This window comes from Gopherus evgoodei, chromosome 9 (genome assembly GCF_007399415.2).
Source record: "Gopherus evgoodei ecotype Sinaloan lineage chromosome 9, rGopEvg1_v1.p, whole genome shotgun sequence".
NCBI lineage: Eukaryota > Metazoa > Chordata > Testudines > Testudinidae > Gopherus > Gopherus evgoodei.
The window spans coordinates 78,526,079-78,551,812 of NC_044330.1; the positions used below are offsets into that span (position 1 = coordinate 78,526,079).

The following is a 25,734-nucleotide window of genomic DNA, read 5'->3' on the forward strand; positions in this document are numbered from 1 at the left end:
AACTTAATTGTCAAAGTCCAACTAAAACGTTACCATTTAACATCCTGAGACCATCACCCGATGTGGCCTGTTTAAGTGCCTGTTCCACTTGTTCTCTCCTCTTTGATTCAAACTCCAGGGCTTCCTGCAATTTTCTCTTTGCTTTTTTCTCTTTCTTCAGGCGCTTTTGAATTGTTGCTGGAAAATAAATGTAGTGCAAAGATTTCATTAAGTAAGCTATAAATAATGCTTTCATAACAAAGATACTTATCAGCTGACATTCAAGCTCTCTGGAGCAAGGAGAGGAAAATATCAGAAATGGGCCTGTTACAAAAATTATAGATCCATATCCAAAATGTGAAATGTTTGGATCATTAAATTTTAAATGTCCTGATCCCGCTATCCTCAATGGGAGTGAGCAGTCCCATTGATGTCAGTATACCATTCAGTGTAGGCAAGCATGACAGAATCAGGTTGAGGGACCAGCAGTGAAATTTGGACTAGTTTTGGATTTGCATTTCACAAAGTTTGAGGGAGTTTGGATTTGAAGTTTTGTTCTACAACCATTCTAATAAAAATTTAATTTCCTCAGTAATGACATAAGTGTCTAGCCTTCCATTCCAACTCTTCCCTTCGTCATTGAGAATATTAGACCCACCTTCCCCAATGACTGTTTGCTTTCTACATACAACTCCAATTATATTAGTAATATATGCAAAGCAGGTGTCACATGCTGGGGATCAGTGATATTCACATAGACATACAGAGCATTTATTTACTACTTTGACATCCAGTGATATTTTCCAATATTAAAAGGAAATGGAATTTGCTATGTCTGAATTTCCAGGTACCATAAAATCTGGAATGATGAATAATAATATAAATACTATTATGGAGTTGGGGTGAAACTTCATGGAAGCTGGTGGGCGTGAGAGTGTCCTTCATTCACAATAAATGTAAGAAGCAGTCAGACTCATTTTGGAGTAAAATGGCTGAAACCGCAGGAGCCACGACCACTTGCAAGGCCAGGCAAAAGCTGAGCTATGTGGGTGGAGGTACTGCACCAGGAATTGAATGCAAATGCAGGGGGTTGGATATTGTTTGATGGAGGTGTCTGTATTTGTGAACAGAAGCAGCCCAAGATATGCAGAAAAGGAGAAAGCCAGGAGACAATCAGAACAGTAGCAGGAGTGTACTTCTGAGAGAAAGTCCAGAGAGAGAGATTTTGGGGCATAGTGTTAACTGGAAAGAGGCTTGGAACTGTCAGCAAAGAGACTGCCTCCTGCTGTTTGAGTCTTATTGTGTTCAGGAAAACAGGCCTTTGTATATTATTTGTGTTTAAATAACAAAACAAATCAGGACTGGATCTAAGAAATATCTGATTCTGTCAGCAATTTCTCCTCCTAACAGAAAAAACCCACCAGATCCAGACTCCAACACTCAGGTCAAAATAGGTAAAAGTATTATAAGAATAATATCTAGCTCTTAAATACTGCTTTTTCATCAGTAGATCTCAAAGCACTTTACAATGGAGTTATGTATTATTATCCCCATTGAACAGATGGGGAAACTGAGACACAAAGAAGTGCAGTGACTTGCCCAAGGTCACCCGGAAGATCAATGGCAGAAATTAAGGTCTCCGGAGTCCCAGGAGCATGCACTATACATTGGAATGCCATTTTCTTTGAAGAGCTCAAAAAATGAAAATGCCTTTCCTGAAACTGCTTCAGTATCCTTTATGATAGTTGGGAAGATTAAGACCTAGATTCAGCTACCTTGCTTCAAGATGAGTTCAACCTTATTTTACATGCAGTCCTATTGTTTCATTGGTAGGGGAGCTACTTGTAAAGAACAGTGCTACATGCCTTGAGGAAGGGTGACTCAGTCCCTCAAATATTAACTGAGAGCATTAAATGGAAACAAAAGCCCACCAGGAAGAAAAAAAAGGGCAAGTTAAAAAGAGGCCTAGATTTTGGCGGGACAAGGAAAATTACATTAGGGTCATAGGAGCAATAAGCAGGAAATCAGAGAGGGAATCATGTCAACAGCATAGATGTCTATACACAAAAGAAAGGAGTATGGGGAATAAACAGGAAGAACTTGAAGTATTAATCCAAAAGATAATTTATGATTTAATTGGCATCTAAGAGACTTGGTGGGATCAGTCTTGTGACTGGAATATTTATATAGAGGGGTATAGCTTGTTCAGGAAAGACAGGCAGGATGGAGGAGGGGTTGTTATTTTATATATTGAGAATATATATACTTGTTTTGAGGTCCAGCAGTAGGTGAGAGACAGACCAATTGAAGGTCTCTTGGTAAAGGTAGAAGGGGTACAAAATAGGGTTAATGTCATGGTATGGGTCTACTGTAGACTATACAGTCAGGAAGGTGTTGGATAAAGAATAACAAAAATATCCAAAACACAAGACCTGATAGTAATGGTGGACTTTAACTACCCAGACATCAGCTGGGAAAGAAATATGCAAAACACAAACTTTGCAATACGTTCTGGGAAGGTATTGGGGGGGACTTTTTGTTTCAGAAAGTGGAGGAAGTAACCAGAGAGACAGCCGTTTTAAGCTTGAGTCTGAGCAGCAGGGAGAAATTGGGAGCAAATATGAAGATGGAGGACAATTTGAGTGACAGTGGCTCTGCAATGATAAATTTCATGATTCTAAGGGAAGGAAGGAGTGAGAGCAGGAGAATAAGAACAATGGACTTAAAAAAACAGATGTTAACAAATTCAGAGAACTGATAGGTTAGGTTCCATGAGAAGGAAATGCAAGGGGAAAAGGAGTTCAGGAGGACTGGCAGTTTCTTAAGGAGATATTAAGGGCACATCTGAAAACTGTCCCAATGCGAAGAACAGTAAGTAAGAGTTCAATATGGCTCCCTCAGGTGACCTTTAATGACCTTGGCAAATAGGTCTGAAATCAACAATATGAATTTCAGTAAAGAAAAGTGCTGTAGGAAGGAAAAATCAAATGCACAACTACAAAATGGGGAATAACTGGTTAGGTGGTAGTACTGCTGAAAAGGATCTGGGGGTTATCAGAAACTGAATAGGAGTCAACAGTGTGATGCAGTTGTGAAAAAGGCTAATATTCTGGGATGCATTAAAAGGAGTGTCATATGTAAGACACGGGAAGTCGTCATCCCACTCTACTCAGCACTGGTGAGGCCTCATCGGGAGTACTGTGTCCAGTGCTTTAGGAAAGATGGGGACAAACTGGAGAGAGTCCAGAAGTGAGCAACAAAAATTGTAAAAAGTTTAGAAAACCTGACCTATGAGCAAAGGTTAAAAACCTGGGCATGTTCAGTATTGAGAAGAGAACCTGAAAGTCTATAGATATGTTAAGGGCTGTTAGAAAGAGGACGGTGATGTTTGCCATGTCCACTGAAGGTAGGACAAGAAATAATGGGCTTAATCTGTAGCAAGGGAAATTTAGGAAAAATGTCCTAGCTATAAAAGTAGTTAACCATTGGCTTAGGCTTCCAATGGAATCCCCATAATTGTAGGTTTTTAAGAACAGAGTGGACAACCACCTCTCAGGAATGGTCAAGGTATAGTCCTGCTTCAGCACAGGCAGCTGGACTTGATGACTTCTCAAGGCCCCTTCCCACCCTACGTTTCTATGATTCATTGTCACGATCCCTTTCCTTCTCCACCTTCTGCATACTGCAAAGGAAAGAGAAATTGTGGTGTCGCATGCTTCAGCTGGGTGCTTGTCCCAGTCCCTATTGCTGCTACTGGGCACTGGGAGTGGCGTGAGGCCAGGTGATTAGCTGTCACCTGGTTGATGGAAGAGGGGAAGGAGAGAGTCTGCATGGTAGCCATTGCAAGGTCCCGGTTTCATCTATAGCATATCCACCTTTTAATTAGCATGCTGGAGACTATACTGGTTGTCAGTTTTGGGGTCTGGAAGTGACTTTTCACATACGGTGAAATTGACACAAAGCTGTATGGGTTTTTCATGTTGAATTACAATTATCATAACTTTGATGAGTTCAGAAGGGTTTAACTCAGGGCCCTAAATCCTGTAGGCTGCTTGGCCATTGGTTCTGGACACACATGGCATGGCAATGTCTGCTGCATTGTGTGGCTCCCCTCATCTCTCCTACCTCCAGCAATAAGGTGGGTCAGGACCCTAGAACTGAGAGTGCATGGCTTTCACGCTCACCCCAGATTTACAGTCCATCAGGGCCACCGGTGTCCATTGGTTCATACTGGACAACCCTGCCAGATAGTTTAGGGTGGTTACCCCAGTCAGGTAATAAAGTTACAGCCTCTGCATTTAACCATATTATGGTGTCTGTGGCTCACTGTTTCCATGTTCACATCAGTTGTTTGCTACAAGTACTTTACCCAGCTCTCTCTAGCAATATAGTTAGAGGACAGCCAAAACCAGCTTCTTTACACGTACAAGTAGTCTCCACTGAAATAACAGGCGTACTCAAAGACAAGCGGCCCAGCCTGCATTGAAAAGTCCTTTCAACTAATTTCATACTACATTTAAAACTGAAGTTATATACTGAAGTTATAGTTCAGATCATCTCAGATGAATATATTGCCAATGTCCATCTATCTGGTCTAAGACTGCAGTGGAAGGACTTTAGTGCTTTTTAATATTTTAAAATGTAATCAAAATACTTCCTTAAAGTAGAGAGGGAATGGTTCTCTTATCACGTAGATTATAAAGTTGTGGCAGCTTTATGAAGGTATTTAATTCTGTTAATAAAAATTCTGTATATTTTCAGATATAGCAGCATCTTGAGACTACCAAAGCCTGATTCAGTTTCAATCTTCCAATATGCTTTCTTACTCCATTCAGCCATAGAGGTTCTTGCCTGCAGCAAAAGTGCTGCAGTTCCACTATAATGTGGGGAGGGGGACATGATGCTGGGAATTCAGCAATCTCTGAGCACTCTTTTGTGTAACAAAGTCCAGGTCCATGGGAGCTCTTTCTGCATTGATGGAGATGGTCTGGGAGAGGAACAAAACCAAGGCTGATGCATCAGTGATTGTTGGTGAAACTCAGTCCTGTACTGGAGGCCACCAAAGTCTATACATCACTTAAGTCTCATGTAAGGATTGTGATGGTTTAAGTGAACCTTAAGCGATGTACAGATTTTTTGCTGGCCCTTTACATAGGGGTGAATTTCATCTTCTGAGAATATACCAGGCTTTCTTTCCTTTGAATTATGGGGGTACAACAAATTGCAGGTCCTCTGCAATTTAATTATCTCCAGGGAGTTTTCTCTCCATTCACTTCTGACTCCTAGAGTTTCCCAGGCCAAGCCCATCTACTCAGGCTTGACACTGAGAACAGGAGTTGTCCCCATAATCCAGTCTTAACTTCAGGAGAAGCTGCAGATATGCATGTAAGGGTAGAATTTTGATATAATCCATGGACAGTATTTTAGCACGTTCAGTATAACTTCTACTCATTTCATATTTGCCTTAATGTAGATTCTGAACTTTGGACAAGTCTGCTCTCTTTGCAATACCACAGTGAAAAATGTTACACTTAAAGACTCATATTATAAAACTAACACAATCATGGTGCTGTTGTGATTATGTTTCATGTTACAGCCTTACAAGACCCAGTTTAAGAGCTATATCGTGTTTCCCTCCACAATATGACAGGAGAATTAGTAAGGTTATTTGCTTCTGATCTAAGGGAAGGACAGTTTTGGATAAGTATCTTCTCCTCCCAACTGATCCATGGTGTGGCACTGGAGTCATCTGCAAATGAAGCTAACTGACTAGCCTCTCTCTTAGTGTAATAATTATAAGGATGGGCTGTTTCAGAGGGAAGATGATGAAAGAAATTCTGGTGTAAACACATTTTAGAAATGTACTTTCCTTGTGAATCTTTCTCAAAATAAGACTGCTCCTCACTGGTGAAGATAATAGTTGGAAATACAGAATAAATTAAAGCTGCCAGATCAAGAATTCAAGTTAAGAACCCACAGATGGACTGGTAATAATACATGTGAAAGCCATGGAACTGAATCACCTCTCAACTAGGGGAGCTGCCAAAATATTTTGTGGCAGTTATCCTCTAGGAAACAGTCCTACAGTCATTTTTTTTTCTGATCTGCCTGAAGAAAAACTTGTTTTACATTAAAACTTAAATCTTTCTTTAATAGTTTGTCCACTACTGCATTATGCTAATCTATGATTGCTAGCTAAGCCCAAGTCACCAGCAGCTCAGAGCAGGCAAAACATATCTAAAGTCCATTCTTAAGTCACTTACCTCTGCTTTGCAGCTCAGCTGTAAGTTGCCTTTCTAAGCTCTCTCTCAGTTCTCTCTCTCTACAAAGCTCCATCTTTAACTCTTTCTTTTCCTGCTGTATCTGTTTTTCCTGGACTCGTGCATTGTCCACTGCTACTTTCAGTAGCCCCTAAAAGCACACACATACATCAGCCTTGTTAAAAATTACACTTAATCTCAATGGTAGCATAAAGCATCATCATTTGATTTTATTATATGTAGAGAATAGAAAAAAATATGACTTGTAGACCTTTGAATACAACTGAGGTGATTAGGCAGCTATATTATATTTTATATTCTATAAGAAACTTTGGGGTGTGAACTCATTCAAAACAGCTTTTCCAAATTCATCCTGTTGAGGTTTTTTATCACACAAAAATGAAACTTAAGTAAAAGACATGTGAGGAGTCAAGAAACACAAACATAAAGAAACTGCATATATGTATATGCATGTTCTGTACAATTGAGGGAAAAACTCAAAGAGAGACATCTTACTGCTGTTCTGAAAAGTTTAATTCTTGCACTGCATTTTAAACAAACTATCAAGTGTAGCTAGCATTCTTGAGTTTGCTTAAAAAAATCTCATTAAAATAGATCTGATTTTACAGATTACTCTGAATCCATAGAAATATGATTTTGTAGAGTGTATGAATTACTAAATAAAGGGGAATGCTGCATGTTCATTCTTTATGAGTTAATTTATCATTATGTAGCTCTGGTCCCAATAATTTACCTGAATGTTGGTTAATAGAGTTTCTACTGATGATAAACCATCAGCAAAAAGAAATGGTGCAGGAAATCCAGGAGGCAAGGTCTGTCCAGCCAGTTGGACTTTATCTAAGGTTGGTTTCATTATTGGAATAGCAATTTGGACCTCTTCTGTAAAGACATATTAGAAAGCAACATCAGAAAGTTAATATATTGGCAATGGCAACCTTCTTATACAGGCAGGTGACTGAAATGTTTAAAGGCCAGGACGTAATTCACCTTGAAATCAACTCATAACTATTATAGCAAAATTGGCATTGTTTGTCTTACGGCAGCAAGGATTGTGATTATGGTAAGGCTGAAAAATAGTACAAGTTAAAGAAAAACCATGCTGAGCAGCCTGGAGGAGGTGCACAAATATTATGTTATACCCCAAATGTCAGTATATTACAGAATTATAGCTATGTTACTCAGGTCATTAGATCTGAATTGTTTATCAGAGAATAATGAAAAGTAGGTTTTTCTGTTACAACCAAAGACATCCTCTATAGTTCTCCTTCCCTTTAATTTTCTTCTTCCAGAGTCAACAGTATAATCAACTCAGTTATTCCCTCTTGCCTTGATGACATTGAGTCTCAGTTGTATGTGACATGTCAGTGCAGATTTTCCTACAGAGTATCTTGCTATTGTCATCCTTTCAAGTGTTCAGCATTAGCTAAACATGCTTTGAGTATTTTAGGTGAGTTGTTTTATCTAGGGTAAAAAGAGAAAGGGTGTATTCTGAAGTAAGGGGGCAGTATCATGGTAGAGTAGGGAGAACCCCTTCTGCAGTTTACAATATGTAGCCAAACTGGTGTGCCTTTTATAAATTGCAGGATCCTGGCCCAATATAGTATTCCCTATTTGACAGGCAACACATTGCCCCTCCATGATGTAAAAAGTTAATCTTCAAAGAAACAACATAATTTTTAAATGTTTTTCACCAACCTATCTGAGCCCAAAGCATTTTTTTATGAATTAACACTGTCACTAATGAATATTGTAGAGCAGTAGTTTTCAACCTGTGGTCCGCAGACCTCTCAGGGTCCACAGCCTATGTCTAAGATTTCCAAAGGGGTCTGGCACCACCATTTGAAATTTTTTAGGAATCCACAAATAAATAAAATTTGCAAACCACTGTTGCAGAGCAATAACTGATATATCACCTTTTTTTAAAACCCTCTACACATAATGGATTTAGTATCAAGCTTACTGTTGAGACCTATAGAACAAAAAATCTCCAGTTTGTTATTTTACATCAGATGATTTGTTGTACATTCTTTGAATCTAAAATGTCTAGAAATATATCTGTGTAGTGTCCCTTTGGAATCCATGAAACATCCCTTTAATTCCTTTGGCAGTTGCAGAAGTTATGAAGAACATCTTCACAGCAATTGCTTTTTAGTAAAGCTTGAAACTAATATATTGATCATAAATTCATGATGCATGTGTTTTCTAAAGGCAATTGCACAACCAATCCTGATAGTTTCATTTGTCAAGTCCCTTGGTCATATTCATGCTAAGATTTACAATTAGATCACATCACATTTACAGGGGTTTCCCCCACAGCATTTAAAAAAAATGTTGGAGGGAATCAGTACATCAGTTACAAATACTATGACAGAAATTAAACTGCAGGTCTTTACATTGGGAATGTTATATAGCTTGAAAAATAAATTCCTTAGGCATCTCTTGAACAAGATAACATGTTATGTTTCTGAAATACATTTGCCGACAACTAACCCAGGAGTGCTAGTAGTTTTCCTGTATTTATTGAAATCTATATTAAGGAGTATTTTGTCTTCACTGGGAGCATTAAATGGAACATCTTCATAATGATGCCTCAAGTATTAATAACAAAAACCTACATCAGATTCACCTCTACGTAGCTAACATGTTAGAAACTGGATTTATGTCATATAAATTATCTGTTTTTAAACAACTGTGGTTCATATTCAGACCATTGCATTCTTACTGATTCACCATTTCTCCTGTTTAAATATTTTATATAAGAAGTAGAATTCTTAAAATTAATTGATTAGCTGTTGCATATGATATGACACAGAAATGACATTTATGCTACAGAGTTAAGGCAGGCTAAACAAAAGTGGCATCTCAAAAGGAGAGCAATACATAAAGTATGCATAACAGAAAACTATAACAGCTTTAAAATGTCTAGAAATCTCTCCTACTTGGAGATGAAAGTAATACTATTAAATTGGCTGAAAGGAAAATTACTATTGACTGTGAAGACAGGTTTCATGGTCTATGGTTTGTAATGTTGCTATACAGTAGATTGAAGTTTCAAAATAGTATTACTCTTCTTTAAAGAGAGAGACACAGCTAAATTAGGTGCTGCTTGCTGCAGTGAGGATCAAATGCAAAAAGAATCATATTTCATCAGACCTAGTCAACACCAGGAAAATAAATAGAAATATAAGAGGTATGCAGGCAATGATTCATTTTGATAATCTGGCCCAAGAGAGACACATAGAGACAGCACACAGATCTAAGCTTCTACCAGAAGACAAATAGGACACAGAGGGTGGGAACTGGGATGACAGTGTAGCAGAGGTCACATCGATTTTCAGCAGCAGTTTTCACACAGATGAGATAACCCTGGACTCTATTTGGCCCATTGTTCATATCCTACCTGTCCCACAAGCAATAAATTTCCTAGTCCCAGAAAAAGGGCAGTAAAGAAGAAGGATTCTACTTATGACTCCTTATGATTAAGTTTTTGTGCTAACCAAACATGCTTTGCAGACCAAGGTCACATTGCATGTTAAAGTCTATAATAGCTGAAAACTAGTAGAAGCATATTATGTTTTAGCGTATATGGGTGGAAACTGTCAAACCATTCATCATTTTTTTCTGATTGAAATCACACACTGCAAAGTTGAATGATAAATGCATTAGAAATCTATTTCAATCTTGTAATAGGTCTTCACATCTGAATGGTGTCTACATTTTGTCCACAGTCTAAATAAGTGCACACATCAGAAATGTATTAGCGAGGCTTGAGAAATCCTAACTGACAAAGTAATTAAAAAGTGGACAAGTGCTGGAAGCATATTTTGTGGGTTAAATAAGTACATATTTTTATAATAAAAGGAGAAAAGGTTTTGTTGACTGAAACATTTTGAATTTAAAGCCCACTAGAACTGTACATATTAAAAGCAGCATTCATACATATAACACAACAGAATAAACAAGAAATACAGCTGGGACAACTACTATCTAACCAAGGACACAAACAACCTTTCCATTTATTGAGGCAAAGTGAAGCCTGCTTTTATTGAGCCTGTTTGTTAAACCTGGCACACTTTGTAATAGCATTCAGGAGTCCATTTAGAGGGCAAGTCTTTTTATTTTAATTTCTTGCTTGAGGCTGTGCTGACTAGACATAAAGGAAGGCAAGAATTATATTTGCAGAAAAGAAATATACAGTAAATACCAAGAATGAATAGAATGCTACTCCTGAAAATTACATTTTAGATGGCTAAAAAAATTTCTGTAGCTCCAACAGCTCACTGTAGTTCATCTTCTGGCTCACCAGTCTCTTGCCCAGTCCTGACTGGGAAGTGAAACGCCATATGGACTAAAAATCAGGACTGGGAATAGATGCTATTGACTAGTCTCCAACCTGAAAGTGCAGCGCACTACCAATAGGCTAGTCAATAGTTTTATTAAAGAAGAAACCTGCTAGTTAAGCACATTCTTTTAACTCTGTGTGATATGCATCTCACACACTTGATAGACCACGAGTATGAAAACAATCTAGTTCCCTTCTATTCACATCCTAAAACATTATTTATAAGCCCACCAAGTTGGCACCCATTGCTCCTGATTGGCTAACGTCTTCACACAGCTGATTAATTTTGTTACCCTATCTCCCCAACCCAAGCACCTAGTGATAGCCTCAAAGGGTTTACAATTGAGGAGAGGTGACAAACGTGTAGGGCTGGGTTGGGGAGGCAGGGTAAAAAAATTACTTGTGTAGGGCTTAGCTGTAGGTTGTCAGAACTAGCACAAATATAATCAGTTGGGAAACTCTACTGGCAATATTGGGGCAGACATAGCTGCACTAGCCCATAAGACTATGTGTGACAGTAAGCACCCCCTCGCCGCCAAGTGGCAGAGGGCCCACCATACATTAACTCACATCAGGTCTGACACACACAACACATACTTATCATAATATTTATCTAAAAGCAGCCATATAAGGGATCATACGTAAACTGGTGACACACTGGGGCTGACAAATCATTGTGTTATGTATGTATGGGTAGTGTAGAGAGAGGGTTTTGTTTTTTTTTTTAATATGTGCGTGCTGTAAATATGGTCTTAAAAAAAACCCTGTGTTTGGCAGGCAGAGCATGCAAGAAGCCTGACAAAGCAATGTGGCTTTCCTGTCTGACCAGCTTGATTACAGACAGAGAACAATGAAAGTATATTTACATACATATAAGGTAACCAGTGCCATAATGCAAACAAGCAGAGAAGACAACTTAGTAAACATGCCAGGTGACAGAGTCTGCATCTCAGGATACCCTCCTGGCTCTCACAGTGGAGACAATGGAGTGTGAGTAACATAAGGGAAGGAAAAAAAGCCTTTTTATCCACCACGTAGGGTGCAGCACCGTATAAGTCTGTGAAAGTTGGAGCCTCTTGGCCTGAAAGGAAGGAGCAGTTGGAAACTAGCTTATGTGAGAAACTGTTGTAGGCAAAGATATAACTTCCTAGACTTAAGTTTTAGTTTCTAGCATTTTTTTTTTTTTTTGGTTTGTAACCATACCAGGCTCTTTTTCTCTTGCTTAGTATCACTTAAATTTCTGGTGTTTATTAATGAATCACCAGTGCTATTTAGGCAATGTGCCCTGCTTGTGATGGACAAAGACTTCTGAAAAGTTGTCAAGAAGAAATTAAGAATAACCATGATAGTGATAACCCTTTGTATTTTTTTTCTCCAAGTGATGAAGTGGTGGAAACCTACATCCTTACAGGAAAGGTGTAGACAAAATGGGGGGAAGGGATTGAAGATATAGTTACAAATACTTATTTTCCTCTGCACCAACTTACTGGGATAAATTAAAATGTCTGTCTACTACTGAAAACATTATTCCCTTTCAACATTTTTTTAAATCAAATTGCCCCCTATTTTAGGACCAGATCCCATATGTTTCATTAAAGGAAAAATATTCTGCAGCAGTGTATTCTCTCCTGTACCTATTTAAGAAAAGATGCCTGTATTTGTATATAGTAGGAGGTATAGAACTGTGCACCTATCTTTTAGAAGAACTGAACATCTACAACTCTAACTGAAGTCAATAGACACTGCTCTCTAGTATTACTGTAGTCTCCTTGTATGCAGATTTAGGTCCTGATCCTCCAAAGGGATGCACCCACAAGGATACTTATGCCTGAAAGTCAGTGGAACTCTTGACAATTTATTTTAGTAGGATTCTCATCAAGCTAAGGGTTGACACCTGTGGATCCTCTTGTAGGCTCAGGCCCTCATACTTACCCAGGGCTGTTTATCAAAATGAAGATTTTGTTTATTTTTTTTTTTCAATCTTGGCAGCTTCAATGCTTCCTTAGTAAGTTGTGAGATCAGTTTCCACTATAGTGGGACAGATAGTAAAGAAGATGTGTTTATTTCAAACATGTATGGAATATATATGAAGTCTGCAACGACAGTTATCTGTCTGCAATGACTTAATCGCTCTGCAAACCCTCATTGCTTCTGTGCCAGGAGGTGAGCAGTTCCTTTCATCAATGAGTAAAGTGATGCCGCCTCCTAATCTGGCACAAGTCAAAAAAATTTACTGCTTTAAACATGTGATTCAGGTAGCAAATTCAAAGTAGCTCCCTTTTTTTCTTAATTACATTCAATGAGGGCAATTATTCCAGTATACCAAGTTTAAATCGAACTTTGGTCCATTTAAAAAAGGGCTCTATATCACTTCATGTCACAAAACTGTTTTTCACTAGTGCACTTTACCCCTCACTTTAACCATAAAACTTAATCATTATGTATGAATTTTCAGGATGCCCTAAAAGCTTTGGAAGCTAGCAGTAAACAGTAAAGCCAGCTATCCTCCACATCACCTTATTCAGTTCCCTTGTGCTTTTCATCCACTCACTCTAAAAATCAATTTATTTTGTTTTGAAGAAGTGTTGAATAAAACCTTGTAATTGTTTTCAACACATCCAGGGGAAAACGTAGATCACTTCTATAACACTTGATGCAATGTGAAGGCTTAAGAAAAGCAGACTATTTGCAGTAGTAAATAAAAGAGAGAAAATAGTGTAAGCAATGCATACACTGCCCTTTCTATAGAGCTGTTTTCAGGAGTTATGAGGGTACATTTACCAGGAGGATTTTATGAAGTAGGCACTTAGGAAGTATTTCAATGGAAGGACGAGTCAGAGATAGCCCTGGAATGGAAAACTTGACTAGAATAGGTTGAAACAACAATTTGCAGTTTGTCTTTAGCTGTACACTCTTTAACAAGGGACACTTGGATAATTATACAGATCTGACATTTACATCAGTGGGCTCTCATTAGTACCATTGAAAATTATACCTATTTATAGTTGCACATATTTAAAATATACTTGGTTCTTACAATAAAAACTAGTAGTTTTTATTAATTTAAACCTTAACAAGGAAAGAATCAAAGTTAGATGAGATTTATTTTGCAATATTGAATAAGAAATTGAGGAACAATGCATACTGTTTGCTGATGACAAGCCTGGGAAATGGTCTTGAGAGCTGCTTTACAAATAGCTTGAGTGTAAAAATCGACATGCAGGGTTTAATAAAAACAAACTTCAAAAAAATCCCACCACCACCTGGGTACGGTTCTGTTCTTTAACAAAACTCCTAAAATTTGTAGTCTTGTTATTTTATTCTAGTTAGGTTCTAATAGGAATTATGCAGCTTTTGTAACTTGGATGCTGAGTTTTGAACTGATGTTCTCTTAATGGACCTTTACAAAGCAGTCCTTAATCCTACAAGAAAACTCAAGTACTATCAAATTTTATTTGCCATATGACAACTTTTTGAAGCTTTATTAAAATAACAGGCACCCACTAGTGCCATTCCCCCGCACAAATATACAATTATTATTTCTAGTGGCCAACTACAAAAGCAAGGATTTTAACTATGCTGTAAAAGCCAAGAACACTTGTATTACAGAGCTTTCCAAAGATATCCCCATTGTGGATCAGAGGGATGCAAAGCAAGAGAGGGCAAAAAACTATGGTGTCTACAAAATCTTTCTGAGTTAACTGTTTCCTATTCAAATTAACATGTGTTTCTCATGATAAGGTTTAGGTTTCACTGCTGTCAGACTATGCTTCCACGAGATTTAAACTCTCAAATGAGGTTGGGTGGGTAAAACTTGCCAAGAAAAAAAAAAAAACCTTAAATTTTCTTGGCAGAATCAGCCTTTTTCTATTAATGTTGAGATTATTTCTTCAACTATTTTGTTGCAAATATTTATGACTCCATATGGAGCAACAGATGTTGAAGAGAAGGCATGGCAGAAAAGACTTCTTTTTCGGCAATTACTCTACTACTTGTTGTCATACTGTAGGTGTTTTTAAGTGCCTCTCTTTGCTCACTGCCCTGTCCTCTCACATACTGTAAGAACGTCAGTTTACATAATTAGTATAACTTCAGGCCCTATCTATACATAGAGGCGAGTAGTACAACAGGTGGTAAAGATCATGGAGGATGGGGAACTACATGCATCATTCCCTCAACTCTGTTGGAAAATCTGCTCAGAAATTAATATAGTGCAAAGCTGTATTAGCTCCTTAGTGGAAACTGTCCCCCTCCATGCCTTTAAGAGATGCTCTAAGGGCTACAGCCAGCGGCGAAAGCGGTACCAGGAGCCATGCTGACAGGGAACCAAAGAAGGCCAAGAGGCAGCACGGATCATCCAGGGGACATAAGGGTTTTAGACTTTGAATTCTTTCTTTCAGAGGAGTTGCCCGCTGTGGTGTAATCAGAAGGTTCTAAGAAAATATCAGGATAAAATTTAAAACAATCCCCTTTCCCAACCCTGAACCAAAAGAGACAGTGATCTGGCTATTCATTAACATCTCATTCTCTCTAATAATAATTTGGCTATTTACCACATATAAGCAATATATTTTTGTATAGGTTTTCCATTTTCCCACCATATTCTTTTGCTTTAGCTCTTTCTTCTATAGAATCTATGGAAACAATGTTGCCATACAGAAGCCAGGCTGCAATATTTTAGCTAATGCAGCAGCAACCTTTTAAGAGTAACAAGACTTCAATAATTTAAAACTAAAAATCAAGTTGGGAAAAGTTAATTATTTTTCTTATTTACAAAACCAAATCTACTGTATAGATCCTTCCTGATCCCCATGACAGGGTCTAATTTTAACCCAACATTGCGTACATTGGATAAGTCTATACAGCCCAGGTCAACAGACTCAGGTTAGTGAAACTCACAGGCAGGGCTCTGAAGCATAGGGAGGGGGTAAACTTCAGCATCCAAGCTCCAGTCCAAGTTTCAACTTTAAAGTACAGTAACTCCTCACTTAACGTTGTCCCAGTTAACGCTGTTTCGTTGTTACATTGTTGATCTATTAGGAAACAAGCGCCTTTAAAGTTGCGCAATGCTCCCTTATAATGTCGTCGTTTGGCAGCTGCCTGGTTTGTTCACTGCTTGCCGGATTCTCTGGAAGAGCAGCCCCTCCATGTGGGGCTTAGAACCAGGGGGGCTGGCAGCCCCCCCATCAGCTCATCTAAATTCCCTGTAAGGTATGTGGCTCAGCAGCTCCCCAGCAGCGTGTCAGCTGTCCCTCCCCCCACTGCTGTGCTGCTCCAGACCTGCCCTCTGCCCAGGGCTGGTGCAACCATTTAGGCAAACTAGGCGGCCGCCTAGGGCACCTAGTGTTTGGGGGCGCCTAAAAGTCCCCTCAGGGGAGGAGGTGGAGTGGAGGTGAGCTGGGGGGGGTGCGCAGGGAGGGCTACCTGCAGTAACGGAGGGGGCACACAGGGGAAAAGCTCCCTGCCCCAGCTCACCTCCACTCTGCCTCCTCCGCTGAGCACACAGCCTCTGCTCTAAGTCTCCTCCAATTGGCGCTGCATGCCTGGGCAGGGAGGAGAATTAGAGCGGTACCAGCATGCTCAGCGGAGGAGGCGGAGCCGAGGTGAGCTGGATGGGGGAAAACCCAGGCAGGGTTAGCTGCCGTGGCGGGGGCGGGGGAGGTCTCCCCAGGCAGGGTTAGCTGCCACGAGGAGATGGGGGAGAATCTCCCCGGATGGGGTTAGCTGCCGTGGGGGGACAGGGAAGTCTCCCCGGGCAGGGTTAGTTGCCGTGGGGGGACGGGGTGGAGAGGGGTTAGCTGTCGTGGTGGGCGGGGGGTAGCTGCTGTGGAGGGGGCTCCCCAGGTGGGGGGCTGTTAGCTGCCATGGGGGGGTGGGGTTAGCTGGGTGGGGGGTGCAAGGTGGACGTTTCGCCTAGGGTGTTAAACTTCCTTGCACCGGCCCTGCCTCTGCCTCAGAGCTGCTCCAGGGAGCTTCCTGCTTGCTGGGGGAGAGAGGTGCTGATATGAGGCTGTCCCCTTGATCCTGCTCCCCACTCTGTGGCCCCTCTCCACAAAGCGGAGGAGGGGGCCAGGGCTCAGGGACAGAAAGGAGGGAGCTTGCTGGAATCTGTTGCTTCCTGTCTGATCTGCTTAAAAGGGCAACGTACTTGAAGTGGGGTCAGCATACTTAAAGAGGCAATGCACATCTTTCTCTCACATACTTATGTATGCACCCACTAGCACCTTGTAAAGTTAGCACCTGTGCAGCAATGCATGTGCTGTCAGGAGGAGGAAGAGGTGCACTCCAGCTGGATGTGTAGGCTCATCATCATGTTCAGTTTTTGCAGGGAAGTGTTTGCAGCCACTGCCCTGCATCTATTGTGTTTCTTCCCTCCTGCCTCAGTCCATGCTGCCATGTAGAGTGTGAGGCTACATTAACAACAGCGTACTAACCTTTGAGGGCTCAGCTGAGTGCTAGTTTGTCATTTAGCAGCAAGGCATTCCCTGGGAAATATTCCACCCCTTTACTCTACCACCTCAACCAAGCTTCACAGTCATCATTGCTGTGTACAATATTAAACTGTTTGTTTTAAATTGTTTAAAACTTATACTTTATATGTATATAATGTCTTTTGTCTGGTGAAAAAAATTTCCCTGGAACCTACCCCTCCACATTTACATTAATTCTTATGGGGAAATTGGATTTGCTTAACATCATTTTACATAAAGTCACATTTTTCAGGAACATAACTACAAGGTTAAGTGAAGAGTTATTATACTGTCTACATTGCTATTTTTACAGCAGTGTTAGCAAGATAACCATCAGTTGGTGCCTTTAGATGCAACCAGAATACAAATAATAAATAGTAATCACAAGCCTCAAAGAAAAATTCCCTTCTAGGCAACAAGTGCAAGCATTATTTGTGATACATTTGTTTCATATATAAACACTTTACATTAGATAGTTTATGATAACACACTTGATATCTCACATCTCTTTAAACAGCACCCTACTATTATATTATATTATATTATATTATATTATATTATATTATATTATATTATATTATATTATATTATTAATTATTATTATTTATTATTATTATTAAGTTCTATTTATAATGTAGGTGCATAAACAGCAGTTAAACTTTCAGAATCCTTCAAAATATCTGAAACAGTCTGAAGACTGCATTTCCTACTCCTGGGTAATTATTTCTGTTTTATTAAGGTTTATTTTACAACTGTATGAAATAGGTTATAAAAAACAATTCTGCTATTACGTCCTCCACTGCGTAGGCTTAATAAATATTATATCCCACACCATACATTAAAGCCAAGCAGTGGAGAAAATAAGAATCGTAGTAATCTCCTCCACTGATGTAAAATACCTTTAATAAAATAGGGGTGTATAACAGTCAGGAACAAATTACTCAGGCCTGCTTTAATAAAATAGTATCCTTAAAGCAGCATTATTCTTAAGGTACTGACATTCCCATTGGTGCTGCAACTGTGTCCTTTCAAAGCAGTATAGCCTGTTAAAATAGCAAGATATCTTTTTGCTATAGAGTGTTTGTGTCCAAGCAGATAGAAGGTTTGTAGAGAATGCATCCAGGGAGCCATAAAACTGGTGGGAAACATATTTCTCTGTGGTATTTTAGTACTTTGAAAAATTCAATCACTGGGAAAAAATGTTTTGCTGTAAACATCTGAAGAGCCTTATAAAAGCAATGGCTTCCCACAGCACCTGCTTAAATAATTTTAAGAGATGGAATATGTCTTTGCTTATCTTCTAAAACTCATAGAGAGCTTCTCCTATTAATTTCCCTGGTGCTGTCAGGCCAGGGCATTTTTAATCAGGAAATAATTATTAGTGGAAATAGGGGGAAATTCACCAGCATGATTATTACATTTTTAAAATCAAGCAAGTCTCAAAAGTGATTACTAGAAAACCCTTTACAGTATGATTTGGACTCTACTTTTGGCTTTATTTAGAAGCGTACATACACACAAGAAGAATGATCTCTTCATAGTTTCCTTGCCATAACGCAGGGAAGGAATTCTAAACGTGGCCAAAAAGGAGAATAGCATTCTGTTTCTATATTCCAGCATTTTAATATAGTCTATCTTAGACATGCATTGGTTTTACATATACTCACAGACATGAAACATGAGGTATTATTTCCTTCTGAGTTTACCTGCTGTCATCTTTAATTTAATACATAAAGTAGAGATGCTATGTCACGGACACTGCCAATAGCATGCCTGACATAGAAAGGCCTCTGGCTGCAACCTTATTTAAAGTTTACATTTTATTGAACTTCAGAGTAAAATTTAAATTACCTACCAGCTCAATCCCTACAGGCTCTTTTCTGCTGTAGACTACTAAGGCTTATGGGAATCTAGTCATCTGGACCCTAACACTGTAAGTATCCAATCTGGACTTTTTCCTGAGAGGAGGCTCTCGTTCACCTATGGTGGGCGACTTATGCTACTGCCTGGTCACAGTTATGCTTTAATCACAGTGGAGATCTGTGAAATTTCCAATTTATTTTTATAAAGAAATGTGTGACTCGGTTTCCCCTCTCACTTTGTACTGTTACTCACCAGGTAATAAAGGTGGCAAGGGGTTAACTTCTTTCTTGAAATAAGATGAGTAATTCAATAACTGATGAGAAGTCACTTAGTATGAATGGGCTATCAGTAACTAACATCACTAGGAGGTAATTACTGAAAATCTCTCAACACTTAAACAAATTTGCAGAAGTACCACTCCTGGGGGAAGTTGCATATACAGGTTTTGACCAGGTTCAAGAGACCCAGCAGACAAAGGATCAGTAAATGTATAAAGTGGGCAGCCTGCTATAGGGGAGGGGTCATCCTCATTGGATCCAAGAACTCATATGAGACTTTAACCAAGAGCAACAAATCCTGCTGGAAGGGTTTGAACGACTTCAAAACCTACCAGGGTTTCCACATGGAAGACTGATGACAGCTGGTAAAACAGGCAGGCATATAGGGTTACTGTCTTCAAGATTTGTTTTCTCTGTAATGCTTTTGTTCTCAGTAAATACTTTGCTTTGTGAAGGGTGGCTGATCACTGGCTAACCCTGTCACAGCCCATGAAGACAGCAGGACAGCAATTGCTGAGCTAAACTCAGACTTCCTAAAGTGATCACAGTGATCTGCAGGAGGCACATACCACCTAATTCCTATTCTAAGGCAGAAATACAATGTCCGCTCTATGCCTATCCGAAAAGATGACGAAGTCCAGGTTGTCCGGGGACATTATAAAGGACAGCAAATTGGCAAGGTAGTCCAGGTATACAGGCAGAAATACAATGTCCGCTCTATGCCTATCCGAAAAGATGACGAAGTCCAGGTTGTCCAGGGACATTATAAAGGCCAGCAAATCGGCAAGGTAGTCCAGGTATACAGAAAAAAATACGTCACCTACATTGAACGCGTACAGCGTGAGAAGGCCAACGGCACAACAGTCCATGTTGGAATCCATCCTAGCAAGGTGATGATCACTAGGCTAAAACTGGACAAGGACCGCAAAAAGATCTTGGAATGCAAAGCAAAGTCTTGCCAGGTTGGCAAGGAGAAGGGCAAATACAAGGAAGAAACCATTGAAAAGATGCAAGAATAGAATGGTCTCCTGTGTGTCACCCATTAAAAGAACTGCTAAAATGAAAAAAAAAAAATTCCTAATCTAAAAAGAGAACAATGACAGTTACTGCCTGGAGAAATGTGACAGCTCCAGGCATGAAATGTGAGGAGGGGAGGGATGCTCTCAAAGAGGCCACAAAGGGGTCAGAGGTGCAGTTATTCCAGAACAGTGACAGCCCCTCCCTCCTCCAGTCCACAATGCTTGAGTCTGGATTAATACTAAACCATCAGCTGTCCTGCCACGAGGCTGACTTATTCCGAAAGCTTTGACATTAAATCTCAGTGACAGGATGAGTAGTGGGCTCAAATATGTCAGCACTACAACAGCTTCCAGTTACTAAGAGCTTTCTATGTTTATAACAAAGTCAGGGCAGAACTCTCTCACCAAACAATCTCATGTGATATTCCAGAAAACTCTTCCTAACTCTCAGCTAATATGTCAAAATGGAAAATTCCTTCCTGACCCAAATGGTGGATAGGATCAGTATATCAATAAAACCAATGTGAACATGAGCAAGAGTCAAATGTTCAAAACTTCCTGCTTTACAATCCAGTAACTGATCAGGCTACTGTTTCCCAACTCATTCCATGCTCTTCAACAAGGTTAGCGCCCACCAGAGACCAAACAGAGTGAGAGAAGGAGAACAGAAAGAAAAACCTAAGCAGGAAGATGGTACATCTCCCCTTTCCCCCCATACACACACCCTGACCCTCTATCTGTTATATCCACAGATGAAACAGAAAGTCAGGATGGTTTTAGCAATTGGGAAGGAGGAGCCTACCTACTTCCTCCTGGCAGCACCCTGGTAGGGTCACTGTAAAAACACTGTACACCACAACTTTTCATCTCAATGTGTCATTGGAGTGATTCTCTGTACATCAAAAAGTGTATCAGATGGAACATCTCTTAACTAATACCAAATTAAATGATATTTTACATGCTAATAGCTAAGATCGAGGATCCTAGGCTTTTCCTGTAACATTTGATGGCCTAAACAATTAAAAGAGTGCAGGGAGCTGAATTTCTAGGGGATGATCAAAACAATATCTATTAAGTTTCAGAACAGAAGTTAGTTACCTGGTAGGCCCTGACTCCCTACTGTCTTTCTCTCCCTGTAGGCCCTAAAGGCCCATATGAGCCTCTGTGTCCAATTAGCTATACCCAAGGCCTCAAACTGCAAGCCAACATGAGGAAAAACAGACTTTTCTTTCTGTGGGATGCTTATGCTAATGTTTGGCAGTAAAGCTCAGCCCCACATGTAAATTCTGTTAATAATATGCCAACATCTGCCGCATGCAAAACACAAACACCTGAGCTCTGGTCTTGAGAGGTAAATGAAGGATGAATAGTATTAACTATTTTGTTCAAACACATTTATAATGATGAAATGCTCGCATATCTTCCGTCACTGGTTTGGTGTTACTTTTTAAACAGCTATACAATAGGGGAGTTTAGTGGAGTCAGAGTTTTGCTAATCTTTTTCAAGTTTCATGAGCTATTTTCCCATTAAGATAGGCTATTATTTTTCAAGGGAAATTAAAAAAAAACACGAGAGACATTTCTTACCAAATGGAATCCTTTACATTCTTGTTTAAAATTAGTTCTTGCCTGGATTCTAAGATTAACAGAGAAATATAGTTTTAAAAAAATAACTACTCATGCAGACATGCATCATCCAAAAATACAGAAATTGTGGCACACTGATGCAAGAGATCCTTTAGTGGGACATTTCCCAGGTAAAGTGGGGAGTATGTTATCTCAAGTAATATTGTTTGATGTTTGTAAGCTGTATTAATTTTTCTGTTTGGTGGATAAATGCAAACATCCATTTAATTTTCAGGGTTTTTTTTTAACACTACTACTTGTTATGGGTTTTAATAACCAATCCTTTGTAAACTGACTTGCTCATTTCAGAAGTATTATATTCCCCTGTTTTGACACTGCACACCACTCGAGTGAATGCCTGACATATCTGTTCATGTCAGTGCAGGAAAATGAAGCTTAATGAATCCCACCTAATAGTAGCGTACTGTATCCATGTGTATGCCATCTTACAGTTTCCTCTGTAAAATTGAAGTGTTTGTTCAGAAATTTCTCTCTTGAAAGGACCTTTTATTTTTTGTTACGTTTAACTGCCTTTTTCTGCTCTTGTCTCCCTTGAGTATTGCTCAGATGACAATCTTTTATTTCTTGTGCAAACTCATTTGGATGATACAGAATGGGCTACAGATGTGTGTCACTATTTAGAGTGTAAAATATGCCAAACAGTTAATGTAATAATATATGGAGATATACCTAGCTCATAGACCTGGAAGGGACCCCTAAAGGTCATCAAGACCAGTCCCCTGCCTTCATTAGCAGGACCATGTACTGATTTTTGCCCAGATTCCCAAGTGGCCCCCTCAGGGGCTGAACTCACAAATGCAGGTTTAGTAGGCCAATGCTCAAACCACTGAGTTATCCTTCCCCAACTCTTATTCACTCAAGCAAACACAACAAAACGTCACTTTTTAATTGAAGATTATTAACAAGGGAGGGCTGTTTTCTCTAAACTGAAAGTAGTATTCGAAATCAGCAAAAGTCTTGATGTGGTCCAAATTGCCTCTTGAGCGCCAATGGTTTTACAAAAGTTGTTGCAACCCAGTGTAACAAAAAGTAGCTGTGAAGCTTGTGCAAACATGCAAGTCAGTAGTCACTCAGTCCTCAAGCAATCGTTAAGTACCGCATCAGAAAGTTTATCAATCTTGATTAGTACCTGTAAATGAGTTTTTAAACATTTGTTACAAAAAGTGAAAAAAAAAAATCAGGGGCCACTCACTGTTCAGATTAATGAAGTAGCATGTAACCTCTCAAACAGTTATTTTCAAACAACACAAAAAGTTCTTAATTTCATGACCTATCTTGTTTGTATTAATATGCTTTAATAAAAACCACTGACTGAAAATGCAAGTTGTATTATTTCTGACACAATTTCCCATGTAAATTGATCATTCAGTCTGGAGCTAAAAGAATTAAGGAACTCTTCCTATAATTTATCCGCACTGATAAGTATTTGAGCCTTTGCCCAAAGAAAACCTTTCAAAAATAAGACTGTCCAGAAAAACTAATGTGGAAAAAAAAAATAAAGGAAGCAGCAATCAAAATCATTTTGGGTCCAAGCTAAGTATCTGGTGCATGGGTTCTAAGTGCAACCGATTGGTTTTTAGGCACTCAGCACCTTACAAGACACAAATAATATAAATGATTAAACTAGAATCAAGTCCATGGGGACAAATTGTGCTCACCTTATTTGTATGAGAAAGTACCATTGATTTCATTAGGTCAGTTGTACCTAAGAGTATGTCTACATGAATATAAAAGACTCATGGCACAGCCACGGCTGGCCCAGGTCAGCTGACTCAGGTTTGCAGGGTTGGGCTATGGAGCTAAAAATTGTGGTGTAGACATTTGGGCTCGGGCTGGAGCTGAGCTCTCGGACCCTCCACCCTCACAGGGTCCCAGAGCTTGGATTCCCGCCTGAGCCCAAATATCTACACAACAGTCTTTCAGTCCTGGAACCCGAGTTCCGCAAATCCAAGTCATTTTACCCAAGTCAGCCTGGGTAGATAGTGACACTACTAGAATTATTCATGTGAAAAATGCCTGGTGCAGGTAACTAGATTTCATTCTCAAAATAAATAAATGAATGAATGAATGAATGAATGAAATCTATATTGTTTCTGAAATGTAGGCAATAGGAACTGATAATCTCTATTAAGTGGCAGTATGAAGAACCCTCATTAGTTTGAAGTACATGGATTATCAGTCAAAAAAGAAATAAGCATAGAACAGATGAAAATGGCAAACTGCTATAATTACTAATAATGTTATGTGCATGACTGTGTCTCAAGAACTGTTACAGGATACTTGTAGAAACAAATTAATTTATACTCACAGTCTAAAATAACATGGTCCATTACAATGAGGTACTTTGGAGCAGGAAATGTCACTTGTTATTTCTCATGTTGTTGCTGGTCTATCCAGTGAATCAATATTTATTTTGCTTTTTAAAAAGTGCAAATTTTGCTTGCAAGTACCAAAAATTTATATTGTATAAAACTCAAGTTCTACTTCAAATTCTTTCCCCTAAAATGCATAATTGATATAAATTGGATGTTTATTACTCACTTTGTATGAACAATTGCCTTTTTTCCCCAGCTACATTTGTTAAAAGTTATATAAAAACAATGAGCCAAATTATCTTCTCAATTACATCTATTCAGCTACATAGAACTCAGTGAATTTGCACCAGAACAGCTAAGAGAACAGTTCAGCTCACTATTCCAAATATAGCAGAAAACACATATTACTTTATCTTTAATCCTTTCTCAGCTATTCTTCATCAGGCAAGAAATAGCAGATATGCTGCTAGGCAGTCAGGACCAGAGATAGAAACAGAAATAATGGATATGCTACATCCACTCAGTTAGTTGGGGTCAAATTCCGCATTCAGTGTACATGCACAGTTCCCACTGACAATTAGTGCAGAGGTTTCCATTGACTTCCCTGGGCAAAAAAACTGGTTTCATTTTCTTTAATGGACGTTGTATGCACTAACTTTCCCATGAATAATCTGTTTACAAATATATTACATGTGTTCAAAAACACACAAAGAAGAGTCCAGTAGAACGTCTTAAAGTTATCCTAGCTATGGGGAAACTCTATTCGGAATGGAAGACAAATTGTCTTGATGTGCTACAATGTGTGAACTGAAGTTCTGGTTATAGGAGACCAAGTTGCATTACATTAGTGTTTTACTGAATTTTGATTGATTATGTATTTCTCAACAGAACTCACATGAAAAATCATTCGGCTCAAAGACTGCAATGTGCAATTACAGCTAGGAACAAGGTTGTGTGTCTCTTGTCTGCCATTCCCCAAGAAATTATAGTTTACAGCTTGTTAGTGGGAAAATGCTATGTTTAAAATTTAAACCAATGTTTTCAGAAATATCATATATTGTCTTTATTATTGAAATAACAATCCCTACCCCAAAATATAATAGCAAGTAATGTGCTCATCGCTCTTGGCAGCACCATTAAACGGGGCAGTGAACTACTTCAAATAGCTGAGAGTGTTAAACATTAGTTCTGCCTTAAGTAGGTTGATTTTAACAGCCAAATGTGCTCTGTAGTCTATCTGAGCATTAAAAGCACCTTTCAAACTTCATTTTACAGAAATGTTAATGACCAGAACAAACTCGAAGGCAAAAAAAAAAAAAAAAAAAAAAAAAGAAAGTAATTATTTCAACAGATGAAAGGAAACAGTAAATTAAGGCTTCTGGTTTAAGAGGGGGTGCACTAACATATCTGTTTTAAGGAAATGTCATCTGCTGAAGGCACCGTGGAGATGTTAATCTTTTCATGTTTTTCTCTCTTCTCTTTTAAACATGAGACTGTAGTGTAAGAAAGAGCTTTAAATCTTTAGTCAACATGTGATAAG

The 25,734-nt window shown here is 39.0% G+C and overlaps 1 protein-coding gene across 3 annotated transcripts in view; it reads right to left on the reverse strand.

The window, feature by feature from the left end:
• DACH2 (dachshund family transcription factor 2) overlaps positions 1-25,734 on the reverse strand; it is a 536,716-nt gene that overhangs the window by 16,849 nt on the left and 494,133 nt on the right. For all 3 annotated transcript variants that reach the window (XM_030575788.1, XM_030575787.1, XM_030575786.1), the window contains 3 exons: positions 6,994-7,139; positions 6,243-6,390; positions 34-177 (listed from right to left, as the gene is read on the reverse strand). In XM_030575788.1, the coding sequence (XP_030431648.1) occupies positions 34-177; positions 6,243-6,390; positions 6,994-7,139 (438 nt within the window). The remainder of the gene's footprint in view (positions 1-33; positions 178-6,242; positions 6,391-6,993; positions 7,140-25,734) is intronic.